Raw genomic sequence first — 27,026 nt, 5'->3', positions numbered from 1 at the left:
AACTACAGCATTGGTTTCTGTGTTGGTTCTAACAGACCTATCTTTGCAAATTATGGAGGCAGAACTTTCAGCTCAGTTAAACACGTGACCACGTGACTGCAGGAGGTGGTGGCAAGTCCCTAAATGCAGCCTGGCATGAGAGTCAGCCCAGGATGACTGCACAGCTTCTGCTGAGACAGGGTTTCCTCCAGGCTAAGAATAAACAGTGGACACAGGCGTTTTGGCACAAGGTGCTAACTCCAGGCAGAACTGGCTCCAGGCTAGCAACACAGCCAGTTTACACTATGGTCACTGGTGGGACCTGGTAAAAGCCTAAACTCCCCAGGCTGTGAGACCTGATGGCTCAGCATACTTGGGGACGTGTGTATGAAAGAGGGATAAGAAGCCAGGACAGAGAGTTCAGACAGGCTGCAAGAGGGCAGAGGTATAGGAACAGCAGGTCTCAGTCTCGAGCTTGGTGTTCTTCCCTAGGACCAGGATGCAAAAAGCCCTTGAAGAAGAAAGGAGAATAGGGTTTCAGAGAGGCCAGCAGAGCCAGCCTTCACTCTTGGGAAGAAAATTCCAGATCACAGTCCTACGAGACAGGAATGGTGCCGCGGGATGGCGAGGTCCCTGGGCTGTGGAGTGGGCAGAACTGAGGGAAATCACTAGTAATCTTTCTCCAGGCCTTCTATACCCAGCAAAGGCCACATGAGGGAGAAGCTGGTGACTCATAGCAGTTGTCAGAGCCAGTGCAATCTGCCAAGTATAGCTTGGGTGGATGGGTCAACCTGGCACTTCTCTCCCTTTCTCACCCTGCCCCTCCCTGTGGCAGGGCAGTGGCAGCTGGCTGTCCTGACTGTGTTGTATGTGGGGGTGTGGAGGCAGTCCAGCATAGGAGAGCCTGCTGGCCATTTGTCTCAGCTATGTCTCCTTCTATAAGACGTCTTGCATCCAGGTCCTAGGAAAGGGCACCAAACTAGAAGGCCGAGTCCTGTTGTCCGCATATCTCTGCCCAGGCCACCTAAACTCTGTCCTGGTTACCCAGCCCCCTTTCTTCTCATCTGAGATGGATACCTAGGAAAAAGCGTCCCTGAGAAATCCTGAGCCACCAGTTCCCACGCCCCCCCCACCCCCTTTACTCAGCTGCTCTCGGCTTATGCATGGTAAAGCATCTCAATGGCAAGGCACCTCCAGACTAAGCTTAGCCTGGTCCTCAGGTTCAAGAGAGAGACACCAGTCTTGTCCATATGGTATCCACCCTCACCGCCTCACCCTTTCTCTTGGTTGCCCCACCTGAGACACTAGACACCCATAAAGATCTCAAAGGAGCACGCCCCTCACCTCCCCATATCAAAAATAGAACTTTTTAAAAATGTTTTTATTTATTTAAAAAAAAAAGACAGAACTAACAATCCCAAACCATTGATGAGTACAGGGTCACAGGGGCTTAACTGGTGAAACACACAGGGGGTGGGGGGTTGGGACAGAGGAAGGGTGGGAAGGTGGGTTCAGGTTGCATGTCCCTTCAGAGAAGGAGCCAGATCTGAGCCTGTCAGCAGTAGGGTCCAGCTCTACTCCCTCTGTCCCACAGGGAGGGGGAAGCTGGAGACCAGGGTCCCCAGAATGAGGCCGGCAGTCAGTGGGAGACAGGCTGTGAGGGCTGGGGTCGCCTTCTCCCTGTGCTCTATCCCCCTGTCTCTTTTCTTCCTAACTCCTTCTCGGTCCCTGGAGTGGGCCTGTACACTCTGCCTGGAAGCCGACAAGAGGTAGGAGCCATCGGAACACCTTTCTTATGTGGAATCATGGAAACTTCTGGGATCACAGTTGGGGGTGGTGGTGTCTTGTGTGGAAGTTTACCACAGGCTGCTTGCTCTATTGCCAGAAGAGACATCAGACAGGTCCTGGGTCTCCCTGGGGGCTGGGGCTTCCTTCAGCCTCATTAGACGTTATAATGGTGGTAGAGGAGGGGAGGGTGGGTGGGAGGGAGGCAGGGAGAAGGCCTGCAGCAGGGACAGGCCACACATGTCTTGACACTGGCGCTCACTGCTGCATGCTTCAATACATACTGAGAAGCCAACCTGGCCAGGAGGGAATGGTTTTGAGCAAGCACAAAGGAGCCTTGGCATGCTCACGTCTCAGCTCACCAGCTCATAGGCCACTGGCTGGAGCTATGATATGGGTTGTCTTCTTCCAGTGGTGGTGGTGGTGGTGGGGCAGGAAAGGACAAATGGACCTGCGCCTGAACTCTGAGTTAGCCTAGGGGGCGGGGAGGCTCCATGAGCAGGTGACTGAGGTAAGAATTGGCTTGTCACTTCTAAGTGAGACAGTTACCGGGGTCACAGATGACTGTTCAAAATCGGATTAAGAAGTCTCAAAAAGTAAGAAACGACTGATCCTTAGAAAGCACGCGTGTTGTAGAAAAAGAGGGTGAGTTTCGCTTTCCGGAGAGTTCTTTCTAACCTGTACACACTCATGTGGTTTTTGTTTGTTTGTTTGTTTGTTTGTTCACCTCAAGAGGAAGAGAGGGATCGGTTAGACAAACTGTCAGACACAGAACTCATCCTTGGATTCAGGCAAAGACAGAAAGCCCAGCATGGCCCCTCAAGTCAAATGTTCACCGAATCCTGGTGTGGGCAAAATAAATTATAACGGCAGGAGTCAGGGGAGATGTTGTCGCTCTGTTTTAGGATAAAGAGGTGAGTAGAGCTTGTTCTTGTGCTGATGTTCTTCAGTACGCCACGATTCATAGCCACTCGGAAATGGATGCTCTTTCTTCCTTCTTTTTGGTCTCTACCCACTCTCAAGTTTCCCTTTCTTGCACTTAAGCTTGTATATCTGTTTGAGAACATGAGTTTGGAGGTGGGGCTATGGTTCCATGACCCAGCAGGGCCCTCTGATGCTCAGGGGACAGAGTGGTTCCTCAGGCCAGTGTGGAGGGACAGAGTCAAAGGCCACATACCCACCTTCCCTCAGATCCATGGCATCCTCCAGACCTCCAAGATTAGTCAGTATGTCCTGTTCATTCTGAGCTCAGCAGAAACTTCCAGAAGCATGTAGGAAAGCCAGCAGAGCCTCTGAATTTGTCCTGGATTCCTGGTCTCCTGATATGGAGAGAAGCCAGCCCCAGGGCAGCTCAAGGCTGAAGCACCAGTTAGCCATAGAGCTCTCTCCTCAGGATGGATGATATTTACAACCACCAGCTCCACCAGGGTGCCAGACAGAGGCCGAGGGAAATGGAATGAGCTTAAGCTCATTTCATGCCAGGACACAGGAACTTCTGGGCAGGAAACAGCTGATGGGAGCCCAGAGGTCCCAGTGTCTGGGAGAAGCCTTCCTGTGGCCCAGCACCCAGTGAAGGGGGACATGTTTGACATCTGGCATGACTGGTTTCTTGGTTCCCAAGAGGCAGGCTGATGCAGCTTCTGGAAAATTCTTGGGCCTCTTGAGAAGTTCCAAAACCCAGAGGGCAGCAAAACATCCTGTCTTGGGAGAAAGTCAGCCTTCGGTTTCTACCTTGTTCCTGATTCCAATCTACCAACTTCCCTCACTCTGACCCAGCCCACGGCATCTTCTGGAGGCCAGGGAGGATTGCACTCAGCTCCAGTTCACTGTCTATAATCTTAAGGGCCACCCTGTTCTGTGCCACACAAACAGCCACCTTGGGGGAGGCCTATGCCGAAAGGGGTGGGTAGGTCACACAGGAGTTGTCCGCCGGTTCAGCATGCTGACATGGAAACCCTCCTTTAGGTCCTGTTGGAAGAAGTCATGCATCTGCAGGAAGCCAGCATCCTGGTCTGGACTGTAGCTGGCAGCTGTGGTCACCTTGAGGGGTTCTCTGGACAGTGTGTACATGGACAGCTCACCCATGGGAATGGCCCCGGTGATCTTCAGGCCTACGGGAGAAGCATCCCTGGAGGGCGAGGCCTCAGTGGACCTTGAACTGGACCTGGACCGCCGTCGCCGGTACCTGTAGCTCGGCATCCTGGCATAAGGAGAGGAGGAAGAGGCCTTAAGGAACTCCCGTTTGGTCTTAAACCTCAACTCTTTATTTTTCTCAATGTAAATGTTTACAGCCAGGACGCCCACGGTCTCCGCCACAATGAATGACAGGGCTCCAAAGTAAAAAGACCAGCCGTAGTTGTAATGGTTCTTTTTGTCTTCGTCACGTTTGTCACTGGGGTCGCCCGTGTTGCTGGAAATGTAGACGATGATACCGATGATGTTACTGAGACCTGAAAGGAAGCAGGGCAGGGAGAGAGATAGAGATTAGACTCATAGCAGAGATGAGAGAATGGAGAGCAGGCTGCTGAACATGGGATGGCGGCCAGTCTTCTCCTTAATGAATATTTATTATGGTAGTCTATCTATTTTTATTTTTTGAGACAGCATCTAATGTAGCCCAGGCTTGCCCTGCATTTGTGTAACTGAATTTCACTTAATCCCCCACCTCCCAAGTGCTGGGATTACAAGCATGCACCATCTCAGCTGGCTTGGTAACTAATTCTTTTTCCTTTCTACCCTCTTTTTATCCCTCCCTCTCTCCTTTTTCTTCCCTCTCTTTCCTTTTGAGAGGGCATCATGTAGCCCAGGCTGGCTCAGACATTCCTAGGTATCTGAGGATGGCTTTGAACTCCTGATCCTCTGTTTAAAATACTTATTTTATGTATACGTGTATTGGTGTGTTGCCTGCATGTCTGTGCACCACTTGTCTGCCTGGAAAGGCAGGAAGAGGAGGGCATCAGACACCCTAGAACTGGGACTGGCTGTAAGCCACCATGTGTGTATTGGGAATCAAACTCCTGTCCTTTCTAAGAGCAGCTAGTGTCCTTAACCAGTGAGCCACCTCTCCCAGTCTGGGACTCTTTTGCCTCTACCTCCCAGGGGCTGGGATTAGAGCTGTCCATCACTGCAGCCAGCTTGATAGCTAGGTTTCCCCCTCTGAGACCAGCCACCCTTGGGTGTTTGTAAGAGATACAACTCCCAGCAGAACCTGAAATCTGTGATGACCACCTCCCTTAACGTAGTACAGCATTTGCCTGTTACCCACCCAACTCCCCAGTATACTTGAATTCATCTCGAGATAGCCCGGAATAGCCAACACAAATCTATGCTAAGAAATGGATGCTATTCTGTCCTTCCTCTTCGAGGCTCCCACCCTATCTCCACAGCAAACTCCCTTGGGTTTTGGCATCCTACGAGGCTTCACGTTCTTTCCTCATATCCAACCCAGCCAGCTCCTGACCCTGTTATAGGTTTGGGAAGCACCCAGCACCCCGTTACCTGGGTTGTCTTTTGCACACCTGATTTTTTTGATATGAGGTGCAATTTCGAACGCCACCAATTTAACCTCTCTCAAGGACACAATCCAGTGGCATGACCCTTTACGATGTGTGAAATCCCATTTGTAGGGCTGTCATTTCCTCAAACAAAAACTCCATCCTTGCCCCAGTCTTATACACCTGGCCTCTTCAAGTTAACCATGTGCTGTGATTTCAGACTGCCCTCCCACCTGGATGCACATTCCTGGCATCAGAGACCACGAGTTCAGGGGCTCAGCTTCTGTCTGGAGGGGCAGCCCCGCATACCTGCAGCCACAAAGAGGATTCCTGCGCTGAGGACAATGTTGTTCTTGCTGCTGTAGATTCTCCCAGCGCCAATGCAGAGACCTCCAAGCAGGAGCAGAATGGTGCTGAGGATGGGAAAGACACTGGAGGCTCGCACAATGCCTAAGCCAAGGAGGAACAAAGCAGACACGGGAGTGAGTCCAGCCAGCATCCCTGCCATGGCCATAGCATCTCTCCTAGGAGTCCTGCTGCTGGACCTGGGCAAAAAAAATGGCTCTAGGTTGGCTGTTCACTTTCTCAGATGCCAACTGACCTGTAATCACACCTGCCTCGGGTCACTGGGCCTCTTTTTGGGTGTGGGTTGCATTTCCTTCAGACGAGAGGGATCAGAGTCCCTCAGTGGCACTGGGGAGGCCACAGTAACTAATATTCTGAATGGTACGGGACTGATACAAGAGCTCACAGCCCACTAAGCTCTCTCCTGAATGGTCCTGCAGGAGCACCAGAAGGCTGGAAAGTGATGTGCTCTAGAGCCCGCTCTGACCAACGGTTGGAGGAACAGGCGTTAGCACAGTAAGTGTGGGACTAGGTGTGAGACCTGCTCTGTCACACGCTGTGTGTTCTTAGCCAGATGACTTCACTCTTCAAAGACTTACCTTCCCCACTTATGAAAAATGGCTTTAACAGTTCAGTTCCCTCCTCATCCATAAGGGGTACATTCCAAGTTGTGATTCCTAGAAGGACCCTGTGTTTTCTTATACATACATACTGACGATAAAGTCAACATTTTACATTTTCATTTAATGTTGCTGCCGTGTGGATGCATGGGCCACAGCCCATGTGTGGACATCGGAGGACAGGTCTGTGATGTTAGTTCTTCCGACTTTAGGTGGGTTCTGTGACCGTGACCAAACTCAGGTCAACAGGCTCGTGCACATGGCAAGTACCTTTACCAGGCGCCATCTTGCCAGCCCACCGTGATAAAATCTAATTGACAAAGCAGGTATAGAAGGTGACTGACAGCAGCAAATGATAAAGAAGGATCATGGCAACAATACACTATAATAAAAGTTAATTTAAAAACCAATGGGTTCTTTATTTCCGGCATTTTCCATTTCGTAAGTTTAAATTGCTGTTGACTAAAACCTCAGAAATTAAAGCCATGAATTAGTGGGGGCCACTGTGCTGTGGTTGGTTTTGTCCTTGTGGGGAGATTAGCACAAGGCCTGCTGCAGTGTACCCTTTCTGATGTTCAGCAAGTCACCACTGGGCCTGGTGACACACGAAGATGTACAAGCTCACAATGTGCGTGCGTGCGTCACAGAAGAGGCGGCAGAGCAGGCGGCAGGGCACAATAAGATGTCAGTCACATCTGGCCAGCAAAACCATGTCTGACTCCTTGTTCTGCTCCTGACCGGCATGGTTGGAGGCAGGACCAGGAAGTTCAGTGGCCACCTGAGTTCACTGTTTCATAACTTGGCCACAGTAAATGATACCAAGCTGAAAATGTCGGCCATGTCCTTTCCCTGTGGATATGGTTGCCTATGGAAAAAGGTATTACATATGTGTTTAGGGACCTTACAGGCCTCAAGATGAGACCATTCTGAGTGAACCCAGGCCTCAATTTTCTGTTGCTGTCAGTCATGTGGGTTCGTGATGGTTTGTTATAGCCCCTTAGGAAATGAATGCCCACCAAAGCACACAGTAGGCTTTTGGTCCTCACCCTGAGCATCTGGGTAGATGACAAGGTCAGAAGAAGAGAATAGATTCATGGGAGATGCTCAGAGCTTGGCCTCCTCTGTCCTTGCAGTCCCAGAGAAATCTAGTTGCGTGGGCCTTGGAGAACTGTGAGTCAGGAAACACCGGCAGGTGCCCCTCCTGAGCCAGCTGACTGGCTTGGGGCCTTGTAGCCTCTGAAGGCAGTGTTTGTCTCCTTTCTGTACACCCACAGTGTGAGCCCCTGCTCCACAGAGAAGGGATTGTGTGGGGGCATTAAATGAAAGATCCTCTCTCTGCCACTTCCTCCCTGACTCCTCTTAGCTTTCTTGTAGTTGCAGGCTCTGGGAGGAGGCTTCCTGTGTGCTTCTCAAACGTGCCTCTGAGCCGAGATGGCCAGACTCACGTCACGACCCTGCCCTGCCTTCTGCAGACCAGTCAGATGGTCCAGAGAGGACACTGGAGCCCTGTGACTCAGAGTCACCCATCCAGGTGAGTCCTGCCAGCACCTGTCTCTTGCTACAAGGACTCAGTTGCTTGAGTGTCTTGTCACAGGGACTCTGAAAAGCTGGAGTCAGCCACGCCTCAGTGACCACATCCAGCCATGGGGGATGATGTGTATCTGGAGGATGGACACTATCTTGCAACTTACTCTAAGCCCCTCTGTGGAGTCACAGTTGCCTGGACACCAGCACTGTTGCTTGGCACAGGTATTAGCCATCTAACTGGAAATCCTGAACCTAGGAGAGAGGTGCCAGACCCGGGACAAGACAGGCAGAAACTATGGGGACAAGACACACCTGAGAAAGAGACTCTCTGAAGGGTGTGAGGTGGTGACTCCCTCAGATCCCAAGTTGTGAGTGTGCAATGCACATAGGCATCCAGGGACCAAATGCAATTCAAAATGCAAGTCTAGCCTCTCTTAGGAATGTGAGGCTCAGAGTTGACTTGTTTCTTGAACTTTCTAAGGTAAGAGTGAGGAACTGCCTAGCCTCAGGCCTGCTGGGCTGCTGTCTCACAGGCCTTTCCTTGCTATAGAACCTTTTGTGCCCTTCAGATTCCTGTGTTCTGACACCACACGGAGGCCAGAGCTATTTCCATGCCTCTGTATTCCGCTTGCTCAGAATGGTGATGTCTATGACAGAGTTACATTAAATGAATGAAGAAACAGATGACATCATCCTATGAGCCCCCAGAGACCTCCCTCCAGGGATCCTCTACACAGAGACCAGAGGGCTGAATACTGGGAATCAAGGTAGCCTGGAAGACACAGGCCCCATGGCCACGGGGATTATGACCTTCACAGGTCTTGAAGTTGGCCTGCAGTTGGCTCCAGGTTTCCCTGTGTCCTGGGGGAAGTTGGAAATCAGTTTTCAGGGACCTATATTTACAGCTACCCCTGGACACACAGTAGCTTATTACGAACCAGCAGGTCTCCATGGGGATCTGGTACATTTGAGAACACATCCTTTGTGGGAGAGACAGCTGCCATATTGACACTATCACTCTGAGGTACTCCCAGACACCTGGCTACCCAGGGGACACTGCTGATGGGAGGACCTGTAACATCAGGGCCAAAGCTTCTGCTCACGTGCTTTGTGTGACTCCAGACCCTTACTCTGTCTTTTTATATCCCATCCAGGAGGCTGACTGTATGGACCAAACCTTCAAGGCTCCCAACTCCGGCTTGTGGAGGACAGTATCACCGATGGAGATATTTCCCAAGCCTTCTCTCTGCCAAACTGCAAAATGAAGGAGGCTGCCGTACTCTCGCCTAAGGGTCTCGGCTGTTGCCAATCAGCTCTGTCCTTTCAGCTCCCTTTTTCCGAGCTCTGCATCACAGAACCGGAAGGATGTCGCTCACACCGTAATCTATGCAAGCTGCATTTCTTGAGTTGCGCAGTGCGCAATCTCCCTCATCTCTGGCTACCCGAAGGGGACCTCATTTACCACGTAGTGTGGGCCTCCAGTATGTCAAATCAGAGGACAGGAAGTCAAAAGGGGAGAAGATAGGGAGGTGGGTTGGAGGCAGGGCTCTGGTCGTATTATTTCAGGTTCCGGGGCCGGCTGGAGCAGCCTGACATAGCCTCAGCTCCAAGGGAACCGCGCACTGTTCTATTTCATCTGATGACTCATGATCCAAATCCTTTCTTGTAGGGGAAAAAAAAAAGACCCATAATCAGGTGTACGGTGAATTATGCTCTCTCTAAGGACACACTGGTATCGATTTTCTATGTGTGAGGCTGGGCCTGAGCCCCAGGGTGCTGCGAGAAGCAGCTTTGTGTCTTTTGGCTGATGGGGAGGAGGGAACGACACAGAAAGCCTAGCATCCATTTCTAGCCCCTCTCTGGCTGTGTCTCCCTCTTTTCTGGAGGAGAGGGGTCCAGAGGTCCACGGATGAACTCTGGACAGACTTTGGGAGCAGGAGTAGCCCATCCTTTGGGGTTCAGCACATGTTGTGGGTACTGATGGGGAGGCATAACTCAGTCCCAGGATCAGACGGGAGGAAGAGCTTAAAGGCAATCCATAGGCAGAGGCAGTGGCTGCATTAGTTGGGGCTGAAGGGATTTAGGGCCACCTGTCAGAGGAGGCCCTACCAGCTTCATCACCAACTGTAGAATTCTTTTTTTTTTAAAGTTTTAATTATTTTATTCATTTACATTCCAGGCATTGCCCCCTTCCAAGTCCCCCCTCCCATGTGCTCCACCCCCACTACACCTCCCCCTTCCCTGGGCCTCAAGTCTCTGGAGGATTAAGCACATCTTCTCCCAATAAGGTCAGACCAGGCAGACCTCTGCTGTAAGTGTGTATGCTCCTGGTTGGTGGCTCAGTCTCTGGGAGCTCCCTGGAGTCTGGGTTAGTTGAGACTGCTGGTTTTCCTATAGGGTCGTTCTCCCCTTCAGCTTCTTCACTGACAAGATTCCTCACAGAAGAAGTCTGGTGAGGTAATCCCTACACAGTGTGCCTCAGATGCTCCACCCCTCAGGAAGATGTGTCCCGGGCAGAGCTATTTTTAGCTTTTATCAGGACTGGGCCTTATAGAGCTCAGGCTGACCTCAAAGTCACTACACAGTAGAGGAGGACCTTGGCCTCCTGGTCCTTCTGCCTCTTCCTCTTCAGTGTTGATATTTTTAGTCTGAACAAGCATACGGGGCTCAGAGAGCTCGTATCTTTTCTTTTTGTAAAACTGGAGACGGGGGTCTCCGGTAGGTAACCTAATCTAGACTCAAACTTACTACATAGCAGGAGATGACCTTGAATTCCTGATCCTCCACACCTCAGGGGTGCTGAGATTGCAGCCTGTGCCACCAAGATGGACTTAAGCTGTGCTGGGCAGGGATGGAACCCAGAGCCTCGTGCATGTTAGGCAAGCACTCTACCAACTGAGCTACATCCGCAGTGGAAGTTCCTACCCTTAAATTCTGCTTGCTCTACCAGCCGTCCCTTGAAGCTGTTCTTTACTGATTGGGCTTCCGTGCTTGTGGGCCTTGGCCCTTGATCCACTGGACTTACCCTCAAATACACAACGTATCAGGCCACTCCTACACTAAGCCCACCCTCTGAGCTCAGGACTTCTAAATGAAAATGCTCACAAGCCCCCAGGGCAAAGAACTGTGCCAAGTCCACAGGGCTCACCTCTCTAGCCCCTCCCTTCCTCTCCCCTCCTCAATACAAAGCAGCTGAGGTACTTGTCACTCACGGAGGAGGTACTCGGAGCTGTCATGGTCGTAATCGTTGTCCTCTGGGAAGTGGTTGATCCGGAAGCAGTGCCCTTTATAGATGCCTGGAGGAACCAAGGGGAAACACAGGCTGTGAATGTCCCATAGGATAGGACAACCATTCATTCCAGATATGGAAGCTTTGGGCAGGTCACAGGGGCAGAGACAAGAGAGGTTGCGTCTGAAGTCCCCACTGCTCAGTGTTCCGTGGGGACATGGACTCACACAGAGGTCTTGCACACAGAGATGGGCATTAATCAGAACTGTATCATTTCTGGTTAACCCTTGACATCCTCAAAGATGAAACAACACACCTCACTGTCAGGACAAAAGGCCCCAAACCGCAGGTGGGATGCCCAGACCCAGGGGGATTCTTGCGTTGCTGCTTGAAAAGTGAGTAGGAGTTTGTTTCTTGTGAATGGGCAAAGGGACAGGCAGACTCACAGAGGGACAGGTTGGGTGGTACTTATACAGTAACAGAGTGAATTCCTCCCTCCAAGTGCTAGAATGGACTCAGATTCCAATCTCCTCAATCCAATTGAAGGCAGAGAGCTAAGAAACTTCCAGAAGGGTGCAACTATCTCCTGCCCAGCTTGGAGAAGTTGTCTTTGCAGTGTAGAAAAGCAGAATTCCTGGTTTAACTCAAGGACAGGGCAGTTCTCCCTTCCAGAATCTTCTATCCGTTTTCTCCCAATCATCTGTTGCCCTGCAGCCTGAGAATGCCAGTCACTAAACACACCAGTAGAGAGGGAGTCATGTGGGGAAGACAGGGAGATCATGACACTACGTGCCTGTGATTGCCAACTCCTCATGCCTACTCAGTCACATGACTCCAGCAGCCGACGGCCAGAGCTCTTCCTCTCTAACCCCTTAACTGGTCAGAGCTGGTCTATTCCCAGCTGTAGTCAGTTCTCTTGAAGCTGCGGCCAAGCATCCTGCTAGCTTCCAGCAGCCCAGCCTGGCCTCATAGTGGGTGGGGACAGTACTGGAGGCTAGAAGTAGGCCAGGGGCACATCTGTCTTCCCGTGTGTCCAACTAAGGTCTTCCTGCTGAGCTGGGAGCTTGTCACTCTCCTACCTAGTGACCAGCTGCCCTACTCCAGGATCTCTCTCCACCTCCCTTCAGCTGCTGCTCCAAAGACCTGTGTGCACAGTAGCATCTGTACTTCCCCGGACCTCTGATCAGAGGTGCAGGAGACAGACGGAGAGTCTCAGAGGAGGTATCTCGGGTGGGGTGTGTTTTCTGTGAGAACTCAGTTAACCTTGAGTTCCCTCGCCTACTCAGTGGCAGTAACGTCAGCTCTCATCTCTCATCTCAGCTCTACAGATGAAACTTAGAACTACAGATGATACCGGCGAGGCTCTGAGGTGGTTCTTGGCCTCTGGGGGTGAGTCAAGGAGACTCACCGCTGCTGGGCCCTGAGCTGCCGGTCCTGAGCTGTCCATCTTCTACTTCATGTGTCCCTGAGTGTTTGAGTCAGAGAGCAAATGCAGGAGCTGGTGAAGCAGCAGGACTGCCAGAATGGACTGGGCACAGGATGGTTGCGGGTAGGTAGACTGGCAGAGAGTCAAGTGGGACAGCTGCAGCCCCCCGACTCATTCCTAGGACCTGCCCCCCCAAGATTTAAAACTGTTCCCGCAGACCCCAAACCAGCCTTTAAAGGAGTGGGGGAGCAGAGCGTTCTAGCACTGCCCACCCCCAAGACTTCCTTTTTTTTTTTTTTTTTTTTTTTTTTTTTGCCACTTCACAGGTCTAAAGAAAATCACCAAGTTGCACATGCTTGTTGGAACAAGTCAAATAATAAGAGGTTGGGAAAGAAGAAAACAATCTCTTCAGCTCGACAATCCTGCAGCTGACTTGTCTTTGTGGACTGTCTCCCCACACCCTCCCATGCACATGCATACAGGTAGGGGTCTCCCCTAGTTTTAAGGGGTGCTGTGAGTTGATCCCAAGTCCTTGCTTATACTATGTACATATTCTACTCCCAGGCCCTTCTGCCTCTATTTTTTTAAAAAAGCACATTATTTTTAATTACTGTAGATTCATATGCTCATGTGAGACATAATGAGAGAGGCTTGGGAGATGGCTCAGTGGGTAATGTGCTTGCCACTCAAGCATGAGGACTGAGTCTGAGTCCTCAGCACCCGTGTGCAAGGCCTGATATGGTGGGATTCTGTAATCTCGCAGTGCCGAGTGGGGAGGTGGGCAAAGAGAAGAGGATCCTGGGCACACCAGCCAACCAGCAACGTCTAGCCAATCAGAAAGCTCCAGGTTCCGTGAGGTAGAGAAGGTTGGGGTTACAGCATGCAAGTTTGAGGACTGGAGTTCAGATCCCATGAGAGGATGCCAAAATCTGACAGGTGAGGAGGCCTGCCTGTAACCCGGAGTGGTGTACCTGTAACCCAGGGTGGTGTGCCTGTAACCCAGGGTGGTGTGCCTGTAACCCAGGGTGGTGTGCCTGTAACTCCAGGGTGGTGTGCCTATAACCCAGGGTGGTGTGCCTGTAACTCCAGGGTGGTGTGCCTGTAACCCAGAGTGGTGTGCCTGTAACTCCAGGGAAATGTGCCTGTAACCCAGAGTGGTGTGCCTGTAACTCCAGGGTAATGTGCCTGTAACCCAGAGTGGTGTGCCTGTAACCCAGGGTAATGTGCCTGTAACTCCAGGGTGGTGTGCCTGTAACCCAGGGTGATGTGCCTGTAACCCAGTGTGATGTGCCTGTAACCCACGGTGGTGTGCCTATAACCCCAGGGTAGTGTGCCTGTAATCCAGGGTGGTGTGCCTGTAACCCAGGGTAATGTGCCTGTAACCCAGAGTGGTGTGCCTGTAACCCAGGGTAATGTGCCTGTAACTCCAGGGTGGTGTGCCTGTAACTCCAGGGTGGTGTGCCTGTAATCCAGGGTGGTGTGCCTGTAACCCAGGGTAATGTGCCTGTAACCCAGAGTGGTGTGCCTGTAACCCAGGGTAATGTGCCTGTAACTCCAGGGTGGTGTGCCTGTAACTCCAGGGTGGTGTGCCTGTAACCCAGTGTGATGTGCCTGTAACCCACGGTGGTGTGCCTATAACCCCAGGGTGGTGTGCCTGTAATCCAGGGTGGTGTGCCTGTAACCCCAGAATGATGTGCTTGTAACCCCAAGCTGGTGGTGTGCTTGAGGGTTGGTGAGGGAGAAGATACAGGAAGTTCAGAGCAAGCTGGCTACTTAAGATAGCTCAAACAGTAAGATCTGGTTTCAGCTAGAGACTGCCTCAACACATAAGGTGAAGAACAATGAGAGAGGACCTAACAGTAGCTCAGGCACACACACACACACATGTGCACCCACACACATGAACAGACACACACATATACACATGCACTCACACACATGCACACACACATATGCATGTACATCTACACAAACATGCATACCCACATAATGCACCCACACATACATGTGCACTCACACACATGCATGCACACTCATACATATGCATCAACACATATACATGTGAACTCACATATGTGTACCAATACATATACATGTATACCCACACAAATACACATACATGTGCACCCACACACATGAACACATATACACATGCACTCACACATGCATACACACAGATAAGCATGAAAATAAAACAATTAAGAACCATTTCAAAGTCAACTTCTGGCCTCCACACATGCCCGTGCTGGTGACCACACACACATACGATACCCACACATACATAGAGAGGAAGAAGTGGTATGACATGGGATGACCTTCACTCTGTTTCCGGGTAACACCTGAGAAAACTAGCACAATGACATATCCAGGATGGTGACACTGACCTCATGTGTGATCCAGAACCTTCTATCACAAGGATCACTTCCAGGTGCCCTTTGTGTTTAGCCACACCCACCTTTCTGTCTACTCAGTCTCTCCTCAACCCACAGCAATCACCATGGGGTTCTCAGTTGTGGTAGCTTTGCCCTTTAAAATGTCAACATGTGGGCTGTACGGCACAGTAACCTTTAGGGGGTGGCCTTTTGTACTCGACACAGTTCTGAGATTATCTCCCGTTTGTGAACTGGTGGCTTGTGCCTTCCATGGCTGGGCAGTGTTCTACAGCACGGAAACTTCGTCTTCTGCTAAATCATGACCCCTGAGCGGGGTCCACTGTTTCCAGCCACTGCTGTTGCTGTTCACGTTCAGGTCTTGGGGAAAAAAAAATGTTTATTACCATTCTGAAACAATTGGCCAGGGGTGCAATTGTTGGGTCATATGACAGGGACACTCTTAGTGTTAATAGAGACTGTCCTGAAACTCACTCTGTGGATCAGGCTGGCCTTAACTCAAAGATCTGCCTGTCTCTGCCTCTTGAGTACTGGGATTAAAGGCGTGCGCCACCTCTGCCCAATAAACTTTTCTTTTCTAATTAGAAAAACAGTAAGTCAATATTAATCCAAATGATGCTTAGAAAAGTCCTAAAAGAAAGCCACAGGGGAGAGAGAGGTGTAAGAGCCTCCTCCCTGCCCAGTACCGAGGGAAAGGGCTTTAACCTTCATAAGGGTGTCCTGTAGTTGTTCAAACTCCAGGCAAAGCCAAGACTCCGGATCGCTAGATTGCACTCACTCGCACAGAGACATCTGCTACAAGCATCCTTCCGATAAATTTCACTGTTCTCCATGCTACAGCTAGAAAATTATTTAACTAAACGTATGAGTTGATTTTTATGGCACTGGGGACGGAGCCTAGGGCTCCCAGCATGCTATGCGAGTGCTCTGTCACTGAACTATGTCCCATGCCGTTATTTTAGATAGACTTGTAAACAAGATTTCGTGGTACATGTATCAGTTTTCGTAGCCTTTGTTTGTTCGTTTTGAGACAGGGTATCACCTAGCCTTGGCTAGCCTGATTTTACGAGGTAGACTAGGCTGGCCTTGAATGCCTATCTACCTGTCTTTGCCTCCCAAGTGTGGGAATTAACACCACCAGGCCAGGCCTGTGATTCTGTTTTTGAAGTGCTGGGTGATTAACAAGAAATATCCATAGCCTGTTAACTCAGTGTGTGTGTGTGTGTGGTGTATGTGTGTGTGTATGGTATGTATATGTGGTATATGTGTGTGTGTGATGTGTATGTATGGTATGCATGTGTGTGGTATGTGTGTGTGGTGTTTATATGATATGGTGTGTGTGCAATGAGTGTGTGGGGTATGTACATGTGTGCATAGTGTGTGTTTATGGTACATATATTTATATGTGAGTGTGGTGTGCATGCACACATGGGTACACATGCGTGAATACACATGTACATGTATGGAGGCCAGAAGTCAACTTTGGGTATCCTTCCTCAGGGACTACTGACCTTGTTTTTTGAGGCAGGGTCTCTCACTAACTGGAATGTGTCAAATAGCCTAGGCTGGCTGGCCTCTGGAAATCTCTGCTTTTCCAGGGCTGGAACTTCAAGTACCTGTCAACACTCTTGGCTTTTTACTTGGGTGTTGGGGACTGAACTCAGGAATTTATGCTTGGATAGCATTTTAGCGGCTGACTTATCTCCCCAGTGGCTCATTCTTAAGCACACGATTTGCAGTGGCTGCAGGAATGTCTACATGTCTAAATCGATCAGTTATTTCTTGGGGGCTCTGATCATACATGGTGGGTCCCACCGTTTATAGGATAATGATCAGAGGGAGTCTCATTGCATGTACTCCACAGTGGCTTTTCTGGTCCTCTCCACCCCTCCCCTTTGCTCCCTCCCTCTCTCTCTGCTTCCTTTTCCTTCTCCCTTCTTCCTCATACAACTAGAGAGAGACTCCCTGCAGTAGCTATGAATGCACCTATGCCAGTCAGCTTTCCACCACTGTGACATGACACGGGAGACGACCAATGGCGAGCGAGCGAGGAAAGGCTCATTTTGACTCCCGCTCAAGGCTCCAGTCTGAGGTTCTTCGAGCCTGTGATATAGTATTTAGCAGGACATTGTGATGAGAGCCGGAGGCTGTGAGGCCCCATTCATCACATGGTGGCTGGGAGCAAAGAAAAAGGAGCCAAGGTCTCCATCTCCTACATGGGTACACCCTCAATTAAGGACGCTTGTTCCAACCAGCCCCACCTCTTAAGGACCCCGCTGCCTCCCAATAGAGCCACAGGCTGGGGAACAAGCTTTAACAGCTGGGCCACTGTGGTGCATTCTGGATTTCCGATATAGCAGATCATTATTGTAAATGAGGGTCCTGCAGATGAAATCAAGTTATGAGGAGGTTGTTCAGGGTTTTGAGGGGCCTACCCTAATTCACAGGTGGGAAGCTAGATCCACTACAGTCAATTCTACCCCATCATTGTCTAAGGAGGAAGTGGACAATGGAGCAGGTTCTCACCCACTGGTTTTGCCCCTACTGACCAAAAAAGAGAAAGAGATTCTCCCTTACCTCGAAGCTAACAATTTGAGATATTTCCTCTAAACGTCCAGTTTGGTCAGATCTTTTTACCTATTCTTTTCATGGTGGCTCCAAGAGTCTTCTTCATTCCCCCTCCCCGTTAGGGACAGCTGAGGAAACTCCATGTCCTGAAGCATAGCAACTCAAAGTTGACTTCTGGCCTCCACACATGTACTCATTACACATGTGTGTGCCCATGGGCATGTGCACGCATGCATGCGCGCGCGCGCACACACACACACACACACACACACACACACACACACACACACACCCTAGTCTACATAGCAAGTTCAGGCCAACCAAGGCTATCTAGTGAGACCTTGTCTCAAAATAAACAAATCAGGGCTAGAGAGATGGCTCAGTGGTTAAGAACACTGTTCTTCCTAAGGTCCTGAGTTCAATTCCCAGCAACCACATGGTGGCTCACAACCATCTATAATAGGATCTGATGCCCTCTTTTGCTGTGTCTGAAGACAGCTACAATGTACTCTTAAATAAAATAAATAAATCTTAAAAAAAAAAATAAACAAATCAACATCCAGACTGTATCCTCCTTCTCCAGACTTGCTTCCATTAATGGGACCTAGCATTCTCATTGCCTCAGTTTCCCTGGGAGTTTTTCCCACAAGAGTTACCTGTTTATGTGAAACTCAACAGTTTCAGGCCTGGGGACCCCACATTTATCTCTGTCAAGTTTAATTTTGTTAGCATTGGCTTGAGGCACTTAACAGGGAGAAAATTAATGGCCAGTGAGAGAAGCAGGAGAGAAAGCTGTTTCCAACTCCTTTTCAGCAAGACGGAATGCTGCTCTGTGCTGTCGGCTAAGTGACACTGAACTTCTTTTTAGTGCGTGGTTCATTCCGGGACCCTGCACTGACCCCTCTACAAGAATACAGAGGCACTAAGAGCAGGGCACTCACAGGAACACAACGGGCCTCTGGGAGATCAGGAAGCTACTGGCGTGAGAAAGAGTTTGTGAAGCACGTGGCTCCAGGTGAGTTATGTCCTCATCTGTAAAACTCAGGAAGGGGTCAGAGGGGCTGCTCCTGCTGGATTTTCATGGCTTTCTGTGGAGCTGTACATACATGTCAGCTTGTACATAGGCATCCACTCGTCTCCTTCCACCATGAGCCACTTTTCCTAAAGGTGTGTGCATGTCTGTCTGTCTGTATATGTGTATGTATATGTGTGTGTGTGTGTGTGTGTGTGTGTGTGTGTGTGTGTGTGTGTGTATGAAGCTGGTAAACCAGGCTAGAACTGTGGTGGTGGCAGGAATGTGTGTGTGTAGTGTGAGTGTATGTGTAGGGGTGTGTGTGTGTGTGTGTGTGTGTGTGTGTGTGTGTGTGTGTGCAGTGGGATGGGGTAGTCTGTTCTTCCATGATCCTTCTGAAGGTCATACCTCAGGGCTATGCTGTCACAGAGAGCCTGGGTGGCCCATCCCCTGGACTCAAGGGATTCCAGAGACAAGCCTTTCAGTGTAAAAGCTGGGTAGTTAGTCACTCTTTGAGTCATTTGAAGGATGTTGGCACCTGACACCATCTTGGTGAGAGGCACCTTAGCAGCCCATTCTAATTAAGGAAATCCCAGGGGAAAGAACGCCAGCTGCTGCCTTAATAATAACTGATCGTTCATGCCATCCTTTACCTCCTGCATGGTTTCTCCAGAGCAGCACACCACTGGAACCCCGCAACCATCAACAGCAGCTAGGAGCACCTACCAGGAGCATACAGACACCCTCCTGCCTGCCCCACATCTGCTGCAGCCATCAGCCTCCTGCATATGTCCCCTGTCCATTCTGCGACTCAGCCACACCAATTATTTCTTGCCTTTTGCTCACAGCAATGGGTAGGTGGCCTGGGGGAATGGCTCTGCAGCATCCCTGGTTACCCACCCTGTAAACTTTGTTCACAGGAGGACAGGATGGGAGCAGGCAGAGAAACATTTCCAGTTTCTGTCCCTTGGGTACTGGTTCTGTGGTCCATTCTAAATGACTTCTGGGAAGTTGGGGCCAGGGCTTCCTACTTCTTCAAGTCTGGTCCTCTAGGATGGCCACCTTTAGGACACATGCTACTTGTAGACAAAGCTCGGCTTGGGCTTAGGTCAAGGCTGACGTGCTGTGTGGATTCTGTATACCAGTCTGTTGCATCTCTATAACAAGGCTGCTTTGGAGACAGAAGGAGGTCCCTTGGAGAGGTCTACAGGTGTTCTTGCACAAGCCCACTATATGGCCTAAGGGTGGAGCCACTAGGCATTTATACACACATGTTATCAGACATTGGGAAGTTGGAGAGGACGGTGAGGCCGCTGTGTGCTTGGTAGAGAAGTTGCATGGATCCAGCATCTCTTTGCTGACTCTTGGCTCCTTGTTGAATGCTCCACCCCACTACCCTGAAGCTGCTCCCATCTACAGGGAGGGTAGGCAGCATGGGTACCAGGCTAGCTTCCTGACTGTGAAGCTGGGGGTGGGGTGGGGAGGGCAGTGCCTAAGTCTTGGGATGAAAGTCAGCTTCATATTTGCAGGGTTGAGGAGCACTATGGCGCAGTGTAAATGGAGGGCAGAAGAGACCAGCTGAGGAGGGTGCTCTGTGGGAAGTGTCTGTTCATTCACAAACCGTTTGTTCACCCCCTCCCCAACACACATTCATTCCTTCATCTTATTCATTCCTCAATGATATTTTCATTTGTTTGCTCATTACCCATTCATTCATTCAATCACTTCTCAGCAGTGGTGTGTGCATATATACGTATATATGTGGTATATTCAGAGGTGTGTTATGTGCATGTATGTATATTTGTGTGATATTCAGAGATGTGTGTATGTGTATGTATATATGTGGTATATTTAAAGCTATGTGTATGTATGTATGTATATATGTGGTATATTCAAAGGTGTGTGTGTGCAGTATTTATGTGGTATATTCAAAAGTGTGTATGTGTGCCCAATGTATATATGTGATATATTCAAAGGTGTATGTGCAGTGTATATATGTGGTATATTTGAAGGTGTGTGTGTGTATGTGTGTGCAGTATATATATGTGGTATATTCAAAGGTGTGTGTGTGTGTATAGTGTATACATGTGGTATAGTCGAAGGTGTGTGTTTGTGTGTGCATGCACACGTGCATGCTTATTCACCCTTATGCGTGCACACAGGCAGGAGGATGGCATTTGGTGTTCTAATCTAGCAGTCTTTGCCTTGTTCCGAGGCAGGTTTCTTACTAAACTTGGAGCTAGGACTGGAGCCATCATGCTCCAGACCCTCTTGTGTCTGTCCCCCAGCAGTTCTGGGGTTACAGGCACCCACATGGCCATCTCTGGAATTTTATGTGCATGCTAGTATCCAAGTTCAGGTCCTCAGGCTTGTGTGGAAAGTGTGTTACTCCACTGAGCCATGCTCCCGTCTCCTCAGCTGTATTTTTGAGGAGTGTGTAAAGATTACCAAGCACACTGCTAGGTGCTGGAGAGGAGGTGCTCCTACAGACCTCCCATCGTGAGGATGCATTGAGACCCAAGAAGGTAAGATAAACGGCCATCCATATCATTTTATACGTGACATGAACAAGGAAACTGGCAGACAGCAGCAGACAAAAGAGGGTTTTAGCCTCTGCAGAGGCTCCCTACCCTCCAGAGTCAAGTCTGGAAGACTGGAAAAGAGCACCAGATGTCATCCCAAAGAAACAGTAAGTGGTAATGGTGGAGGGACGAATATTCCAATCACCCAAATGTCATCCTCTGGCCCGTGTGCATGCATAAGGGTGGGTGCTCGAGTGTGCGCATGCACGCACATGTGCACACACACACCTTCATTATATATATAGACACTGCGCGCACACACACACACACACACACACACACACACACACACACACAGATAGGGATAGAGACAGAGAACCAAATGAGCAAAAAAGGAGAAGAGAGAGAGGAGAGAGAGAGACAGAGAGAGACAGAGAGAGACAGAGACAGAGACAGAGACAGAGACAGAGACAGAAACAGGCATAGGTAGAGAATGCCCAGACCAGTCAATGCAAGGGCAAAGACCACACCTGGTGTGACATCCTGCCACCTGTGTCTGAGTTATTTTATCAACTGCAAGCTTTACATCTTATGAATTTTGCAAACATTTCCTACTTAGGCAATCTCCAAATTAGTCCAAATTAGGTAGAGTTTACTGGTGGAGCACCGTGATGGGGTGACAATGTGGCTCAAGCTCTGGTACACAGTGAAATGGCCCAAGTCTTTAACTCAGAGCAGGGCATCCTGGGTCTCTTGCCCCTTCTCCCCCGCCCCCATGCCTCTCTCTACTGCCATGGCTTCTTAGAGCTGTTCGACCATGGGCTAGCTTCCATCCCATTCCCAGCAGGAAGGGAAGAAACAGTGTAGCAGCCCTGGGCAGTTTCCATGCCTTAAGTCACCCCAATCAGGAGCAATCTGGGACTCTGTGGGTCAGGTAGAGATTGGAGAGGGTGGGTGGCTTCAGCAGAGCTGAGGGGCAGGAGGTGGTGGCAGTATTTCCTCATGACAGGTTTTATAGGAGTGCAACCCTTGGCATCACTTAGCACCCACGTATGCTAGGCCCTGTTTGAAGCACCCATGCTTAATCAACGCAGCCTTGATACTAATCCCAGCAGGTGGACAAGATGACCACCACCCTTTGCCGATACCTACCTACCTACCTACCTGGGATTTGATCTCAGTCCACTAGGCCTCAGAGACCAGGCCTTCATACTTAGGCAGTACATGCTCAACGCGACGCTTCTCTTCATTGTGTACACATGGGCACAAGCTACAGTACACTGCTAGAAGTCAAACGACAGCTTTTGGGAGTCAGGTCTCTCTTTCCACTGTGCGCGCATGTGTCCTGAGGATCAAACTCGGGCTACCAGGATTGGCAGCAAGCATCTTTACTAGCTGAGCCATCTCGCCAGCCCCTCAGACCCGGGTAACCTTTCTAAAGACTATCTCTAAACAAGATCACATTCTGAGGTACTCCAGGGATGGTGTTAATGCAAGATTTGGGGGCTGGGGAGTCCTTTAACCTTGAACATAGATTTGGGAGAGGGTGCAATGGCCAGGCATGCCAGTCAACAAACCCGAAGTGCCAGACTGATCTCCTTTTAGGCTCTGTATCCTGCCTTGCTGCCCACTCAGAGGTCCTCTTCATAATCCCTCCACTTCCACGCCCATCTCCAAAGAAACTCCCTAATGACTGTGATTTCCCAATTGGCATGTTCTGGTCTCCTGCGGGCTGGCTGCTCTCCAGTGGTAGCAGGCAGGCTGCTGGGAAACCTTGTCTACAGGGAAATGCCAGGCTCCAAGAGGCAGCGGGCTGGGTTACACTCCCCTAGATTCTTGGCCTTCAGTGACACTTTGAGACTCCATTAAATAATCACAGACTTCACTGTCTTCGTGCGACTTCTATTTCCTGAGCGCTTGCTATTTTCTAGGCAATGGTTCCTTGGAGATGCTGCCGAGTCTTCTCATTACACTTGCTTTACTTTCACTGGGCACATGGGTCACAGGGCAGGTGACCTTGTCATCCTTTGGACTGTTCACCAGTGATACATGCCATGTTTGAGACAGGCTCTGGAGCAGGAAACGTACCCATTTATTTCCATCTCGCCCCGCTCTTACCATTCCCAAGCCATGGAAGAGAGACAAGATGCCTTTCCACACTGTGGTGGCTGCTGGCTTCTAACAGGACCACTCCCACTGACTGCTAACTCAGCAGGTGACCCTCTATTGTGCTGGCTGCTTTCCACAGCCCAGAGTATTCTTCTGTAGTAAATATCAATGATGAAAGAGATTAAGACATGCATGGCTTCTGCCCTTTTGGAGCTTTCTATTGGCAGTTCCTAAACGGTGAGGAAGGAAACGGGGCTCTCTACAGGAGAGTCCAGGGCCTCACAGAACGCAGGACTTAGGTACTTGGCCGAGGCCATGGTGCTGAGGTCAGAAAAACTGTTTTTTATCCCAACATCATGTGAAAGAGGAGGAGGAGGAGAGGAAGGTTCTCAGGGGACACCTTCAGACTAGACTGGTTTCAGTTGTTTGTTTTGTTTTGTTTTTTGTCTTGACTGGATAGTTTAACGAAGAACTGGCTATGTCCTCTCCAAGTACAGCTTGGAGACTGGAAAGTTTCTTCAGCTAAATAGCAATCCTAAGACCCACACCTGCAGAAAACCTCACACCGCACCCCCCCCCCCCTTCTCTGTACAGTGTTAAGTTAAAGAAGAGCATTTAAGACAGGGTCTCTGTAGCCCAGGTTGACTCAAACTCCCAAGGACATCTGAGGACAACCTCCTGATTCTGATCCTCCTGTGTCCACCTCCAGAGTGCTGGGATCACAGGTGTGCTCCACCACGCTCACTTCATGCAGGGCTGAGGATCGAACCCAGGACTTGGTGTACACTGAGTGTTCTATCTCCATTACATGCCCAGCTCTCTTGTCTCTTCCCATAGTCTTAACTTCATTCTGTGATCTTTAGGGATTTTCTATTAGATGGGGTTCACCCATTCCACCCCTTTCCCATTCTTTCCTTTAATCCAGAGTTCTTACACTGATGCCAGGTCCCGTGGGAGCGGAAGGATGTAGATCCTGTCTGGAAGGACAAATGCCTTGGACAAGGAGGTGGATGGACATCTTTCCTGAAACAATGAGGCAGGGCGCCTGTCTATGGGGGTCAGAGAGGGGTCAGAGAAATTCAGCACTGGGTGGGACTTATTGGGGAGTGGCCAGCAACTGAGCACCTAGCAGTACTGGGTAAATAGCAGCTCAGAGAGGAGGCCCCGGAAACCCAGAGATTTGGGCTTTTGGAAGAGAAAATTGGGGGGATTGAGACTGAAAAAATAGGCCAAGACTCAGTTACAAAGGCAGCTGGAGGTTCCCTATAAGGGGGCTGCATTTCATGCTACCCACTCCAACCATGCTACAATGAGGGGGAGATCATATTGTTAGAAGGGAGAATGACTGGCAGCTAGAAAAACCCCTCCTGACTCATGCTCTGGGAGCACTAGTCTCTGGGGATTGTGGATGTCTCTGGTGCTATTCCCAGCCTGGATGGGCATCATTTGGCCTGTTAGGGTTTGCCCTACCCTAGGGCTCTTGGGTGTCTGCCTCTAGTCCCAGAGGAGCTCAGTTGCCTGGGAGATGACAGGCTGCGCTCGCCCAGAGCTAACAAGCTCTCTCTTCATCATGTCTTCTCACATTGGAACCCCTTGTAAGGACACATTTAATCCTGGCTCTAAGTCAGCAGCTTCCTGCAGCTGCCCGAGGACCTTGGGCAGCCTCTTGGCGGCCGCTGTCAGAGCAAGGAGCAGAATGAGAATGGAGAGGCATGTGGATGGGTAGGTGCGGGTGCTTCAGAATCACCCCATTTCTCCCCTCACTGGCTGGCAGTACTGTGAGAAGCATTGGACCACAAATTGTACTGTTTGCAAACCTGATAGAAAAAAAGAGGGGCTACAGGGACTTGGGCCCAGGAAGAAAGCATCTGCTGCAGAGTCCCCCATAGTCATGTGTTGGGAGCATGGGTTCCTGGTACAGTGATGGGCTGTCCAGATACACTGGGATGCACCTATGCTCTCAACACTCAGGATGGGCAGGAAGGAAGGCACAGCAAACTGGAAAAAAAGAGAAAAGAACCTGAATTGTCACTATAGAGGTTGCCTGTTCCGAAACAGCCGGGGGAGGTGGTTTCTCAGATTCAGCAGTCAAGGCACACAGAGGTCACTACAGCTGTTGTAGAAGGGGACCCTCACTGCATCTTCAGCTGGCCTCAGGACCTGGCAGTGTCTCCTAGCAGCTTGTGTTCTCATGCTAATTATGTCGCCCAAAAAACCTGTTTGCAGTGTCCAGCACTTAGGTTAAAGGAAGCCTGCCCCCTCCACTGCCCCCCCCCCCCATTGGCTGACATTGGGAAATAAAGTTGCCAGCGGCCAATGGTTGGGCAGAGAGACAGAGGCGGGACTTTTAGGATTCCCAGGCAAGAAACTTAGGCGATAGAGGGAAGTCCGCTGGGAAGGTGCAGGAGGGAGAGATGGCTGAAATGTAGGCACCAAGGGGAAAGTGGCCCCAGAAGGGCTGCCCAGAAGGGTCCATGAGCAACAAAGATAAAATATAGATTTAGTAAGTATTAACTCAGGAATATCAGAGGGGAATGTGTTAGCCACAAGGAGGTTCCAGAGAGGCCCAGCCATTGAGCTAGTTAAGGCATATTAGGGTGTGGTGTGTGTGTGTGTGTGTGTGTGTGTGTGTGTGTGTCTTTTCATCTGGGATCCAAAACATTGTGGAGGGTGGAGAGGAGCCACATGCACTCACTGGGAGTTTAGAGTGGGTTCAAAACATTACCACTCCAGTGTCATCCACACGAGGCTGGTCTTGCAGGCATGCAAAAGCCAAGAGATAGCATGTTGTAGAAGCCTGTTTCAATGTTCCAGAAAGGTGCCGAGGTCAGCTTTCCTACAAGGAAGACCCAAGGCACAATTTCCTGAAGTGGGGTATAAAGCATCAGTTGCAGTAGCAACTCCAGGATGTTGGAGATGCCAGGACCCAAGGACTTCTGTGGAGGCAAGATGGAGATATGGGGCAGAGTCAGCCAAGAGACAGGCTATGTGTGCTGTCCAAAACAGAACCGGGGGGGGGGGGGGTTGAGCTACTTAGTGCCTTTTGTACTCGGATGGTAATACCTCAAGCTCCAGATGCTGGACATGGAACATCCGGTCTTTTCCCTGCTGGGTATGTCTTGCATTGGCCCAATCTTTCCCTGCTATTCTTCCCATAGCCTCCTTTTGGAATGGGAATATTTACTCAGTACCATCAAATGCTGGAAGAATGGAACAGGGACTCAGCGTGACAGGAGAGTGTTGAAACTGTTGCAATCATGGGAAAGTTGGAAGCTGGAACAAATGCATTCTGCATTCCGAGATGACCACAGACCCACTGGGGCCAGCGGCAGAATGTGATAAACTTCAAAGGATGAGCCTGGGTGGCAAGGTGGCCATGTCTGTGAGGTCGTAAGTGAGCTGGTGGGCAGAGCCGCTCTGAGCATGGGTGGCATCAGCCCATGGCTGGAGCTCTGGACTGAGTAAAAAGGAGAGCCAAGCATTGGATCATCACTCTGTGCTTCCTGACAGCAGATCCAACATGAACCAACAGCTGCCTCCTGGGCCTGCTGCCATTCCTCTGTTGTGATAGACAGCACCCTGCAAGTAGGAGCCAAAATAAACCTACACTCCCTTAAGTTGTGTTTGTCAGGCATTTTGCCATAGTGACAAGAAAATAATGAATGCAGGTACTCACAAGCCCCTCCCCTTCAGAGCTGGAATCTCTCTCATTTTTTCCTTCCTTCCTTCCTTCCTTCCTTCCTTCCTTCCTTCCTTCCTTTCTTTTTCTTTTTCTTTTTTTCTTTTCTTTTTCTTTTTTGAGTCAGGGCTTCACTGTGTAGCCCTGGCTGTCCTGAAACTCACACTCTGTAGACCAGGATGGTTTTGAGCTCAGAGACCCACCTGCCTCTGCCTCCAAAGTGCTGGGATTAAAGATGCCCAGCCAGAAGTGGGATTCTTTGAATCAATATTGACATCCAAACCAAGGTGTCTCTTTAGGGTCTTATGCTATGAACAGTTTAGATACAAGGGCAAAGAGAT

General features: G+C 50.0%; 1 protein-coding gene across 1 annotated transcript in view; it reads right to left on the bottom strand.

Annotated features, from left to right (window-relative positions):
* Window positions 1-1,352: 1,352 nt before the first annotated feature.
* Window positions 1,353-27,026, bottom strand: part of Cacng4 (calcium voltage-gated channel auxiliary subunit gamma 4) — a 59,954-nt gene continuing 34,280 nt past the window's right edge. Inside the window, exons 2-4 of the mRNA XM_034507855.2 lie at window positions 10,963-11,046; window positions 5,568-5,708; window positions 1,353-4,214 (exon numbers count right to left, since the gene is read on the bottom strand). Coding sequence (XP_034363746.1) covers window positions 3,676-4,214; window positions 5,568-5,708; window positions 10,963-11,046 — 764 coding nt within the window. The 3' untranslated portion in view covers window positions 1,353-3,675. The remainder of the gene's footprint in view (window positions 4,215-5,567; window positions 5,709-10,962; window positions 11,047-27,026) is intronic.

The sequence above is a fragment of the Arvicanthis niloticus genome, chromosome 6, assembly GCF_011762505.2.
Source record: "Arvicanthis niloticus isolate mArvNil1 chromosome 6, mArvNil1.pat.X, whole genome shotgun sequence".
Taxonomy (NCBI): Eukaryota; Metazoa; Chordata; class Mammalia; order Rodentia; family Muridae; genus Arvicanthis; species Arvicanthis niloticus.
The sequence above is the reverse complement of the archived record's forward strand: the minus strand, read 5'-3'. Positions and strand labels throughout refer to the sequence as shown.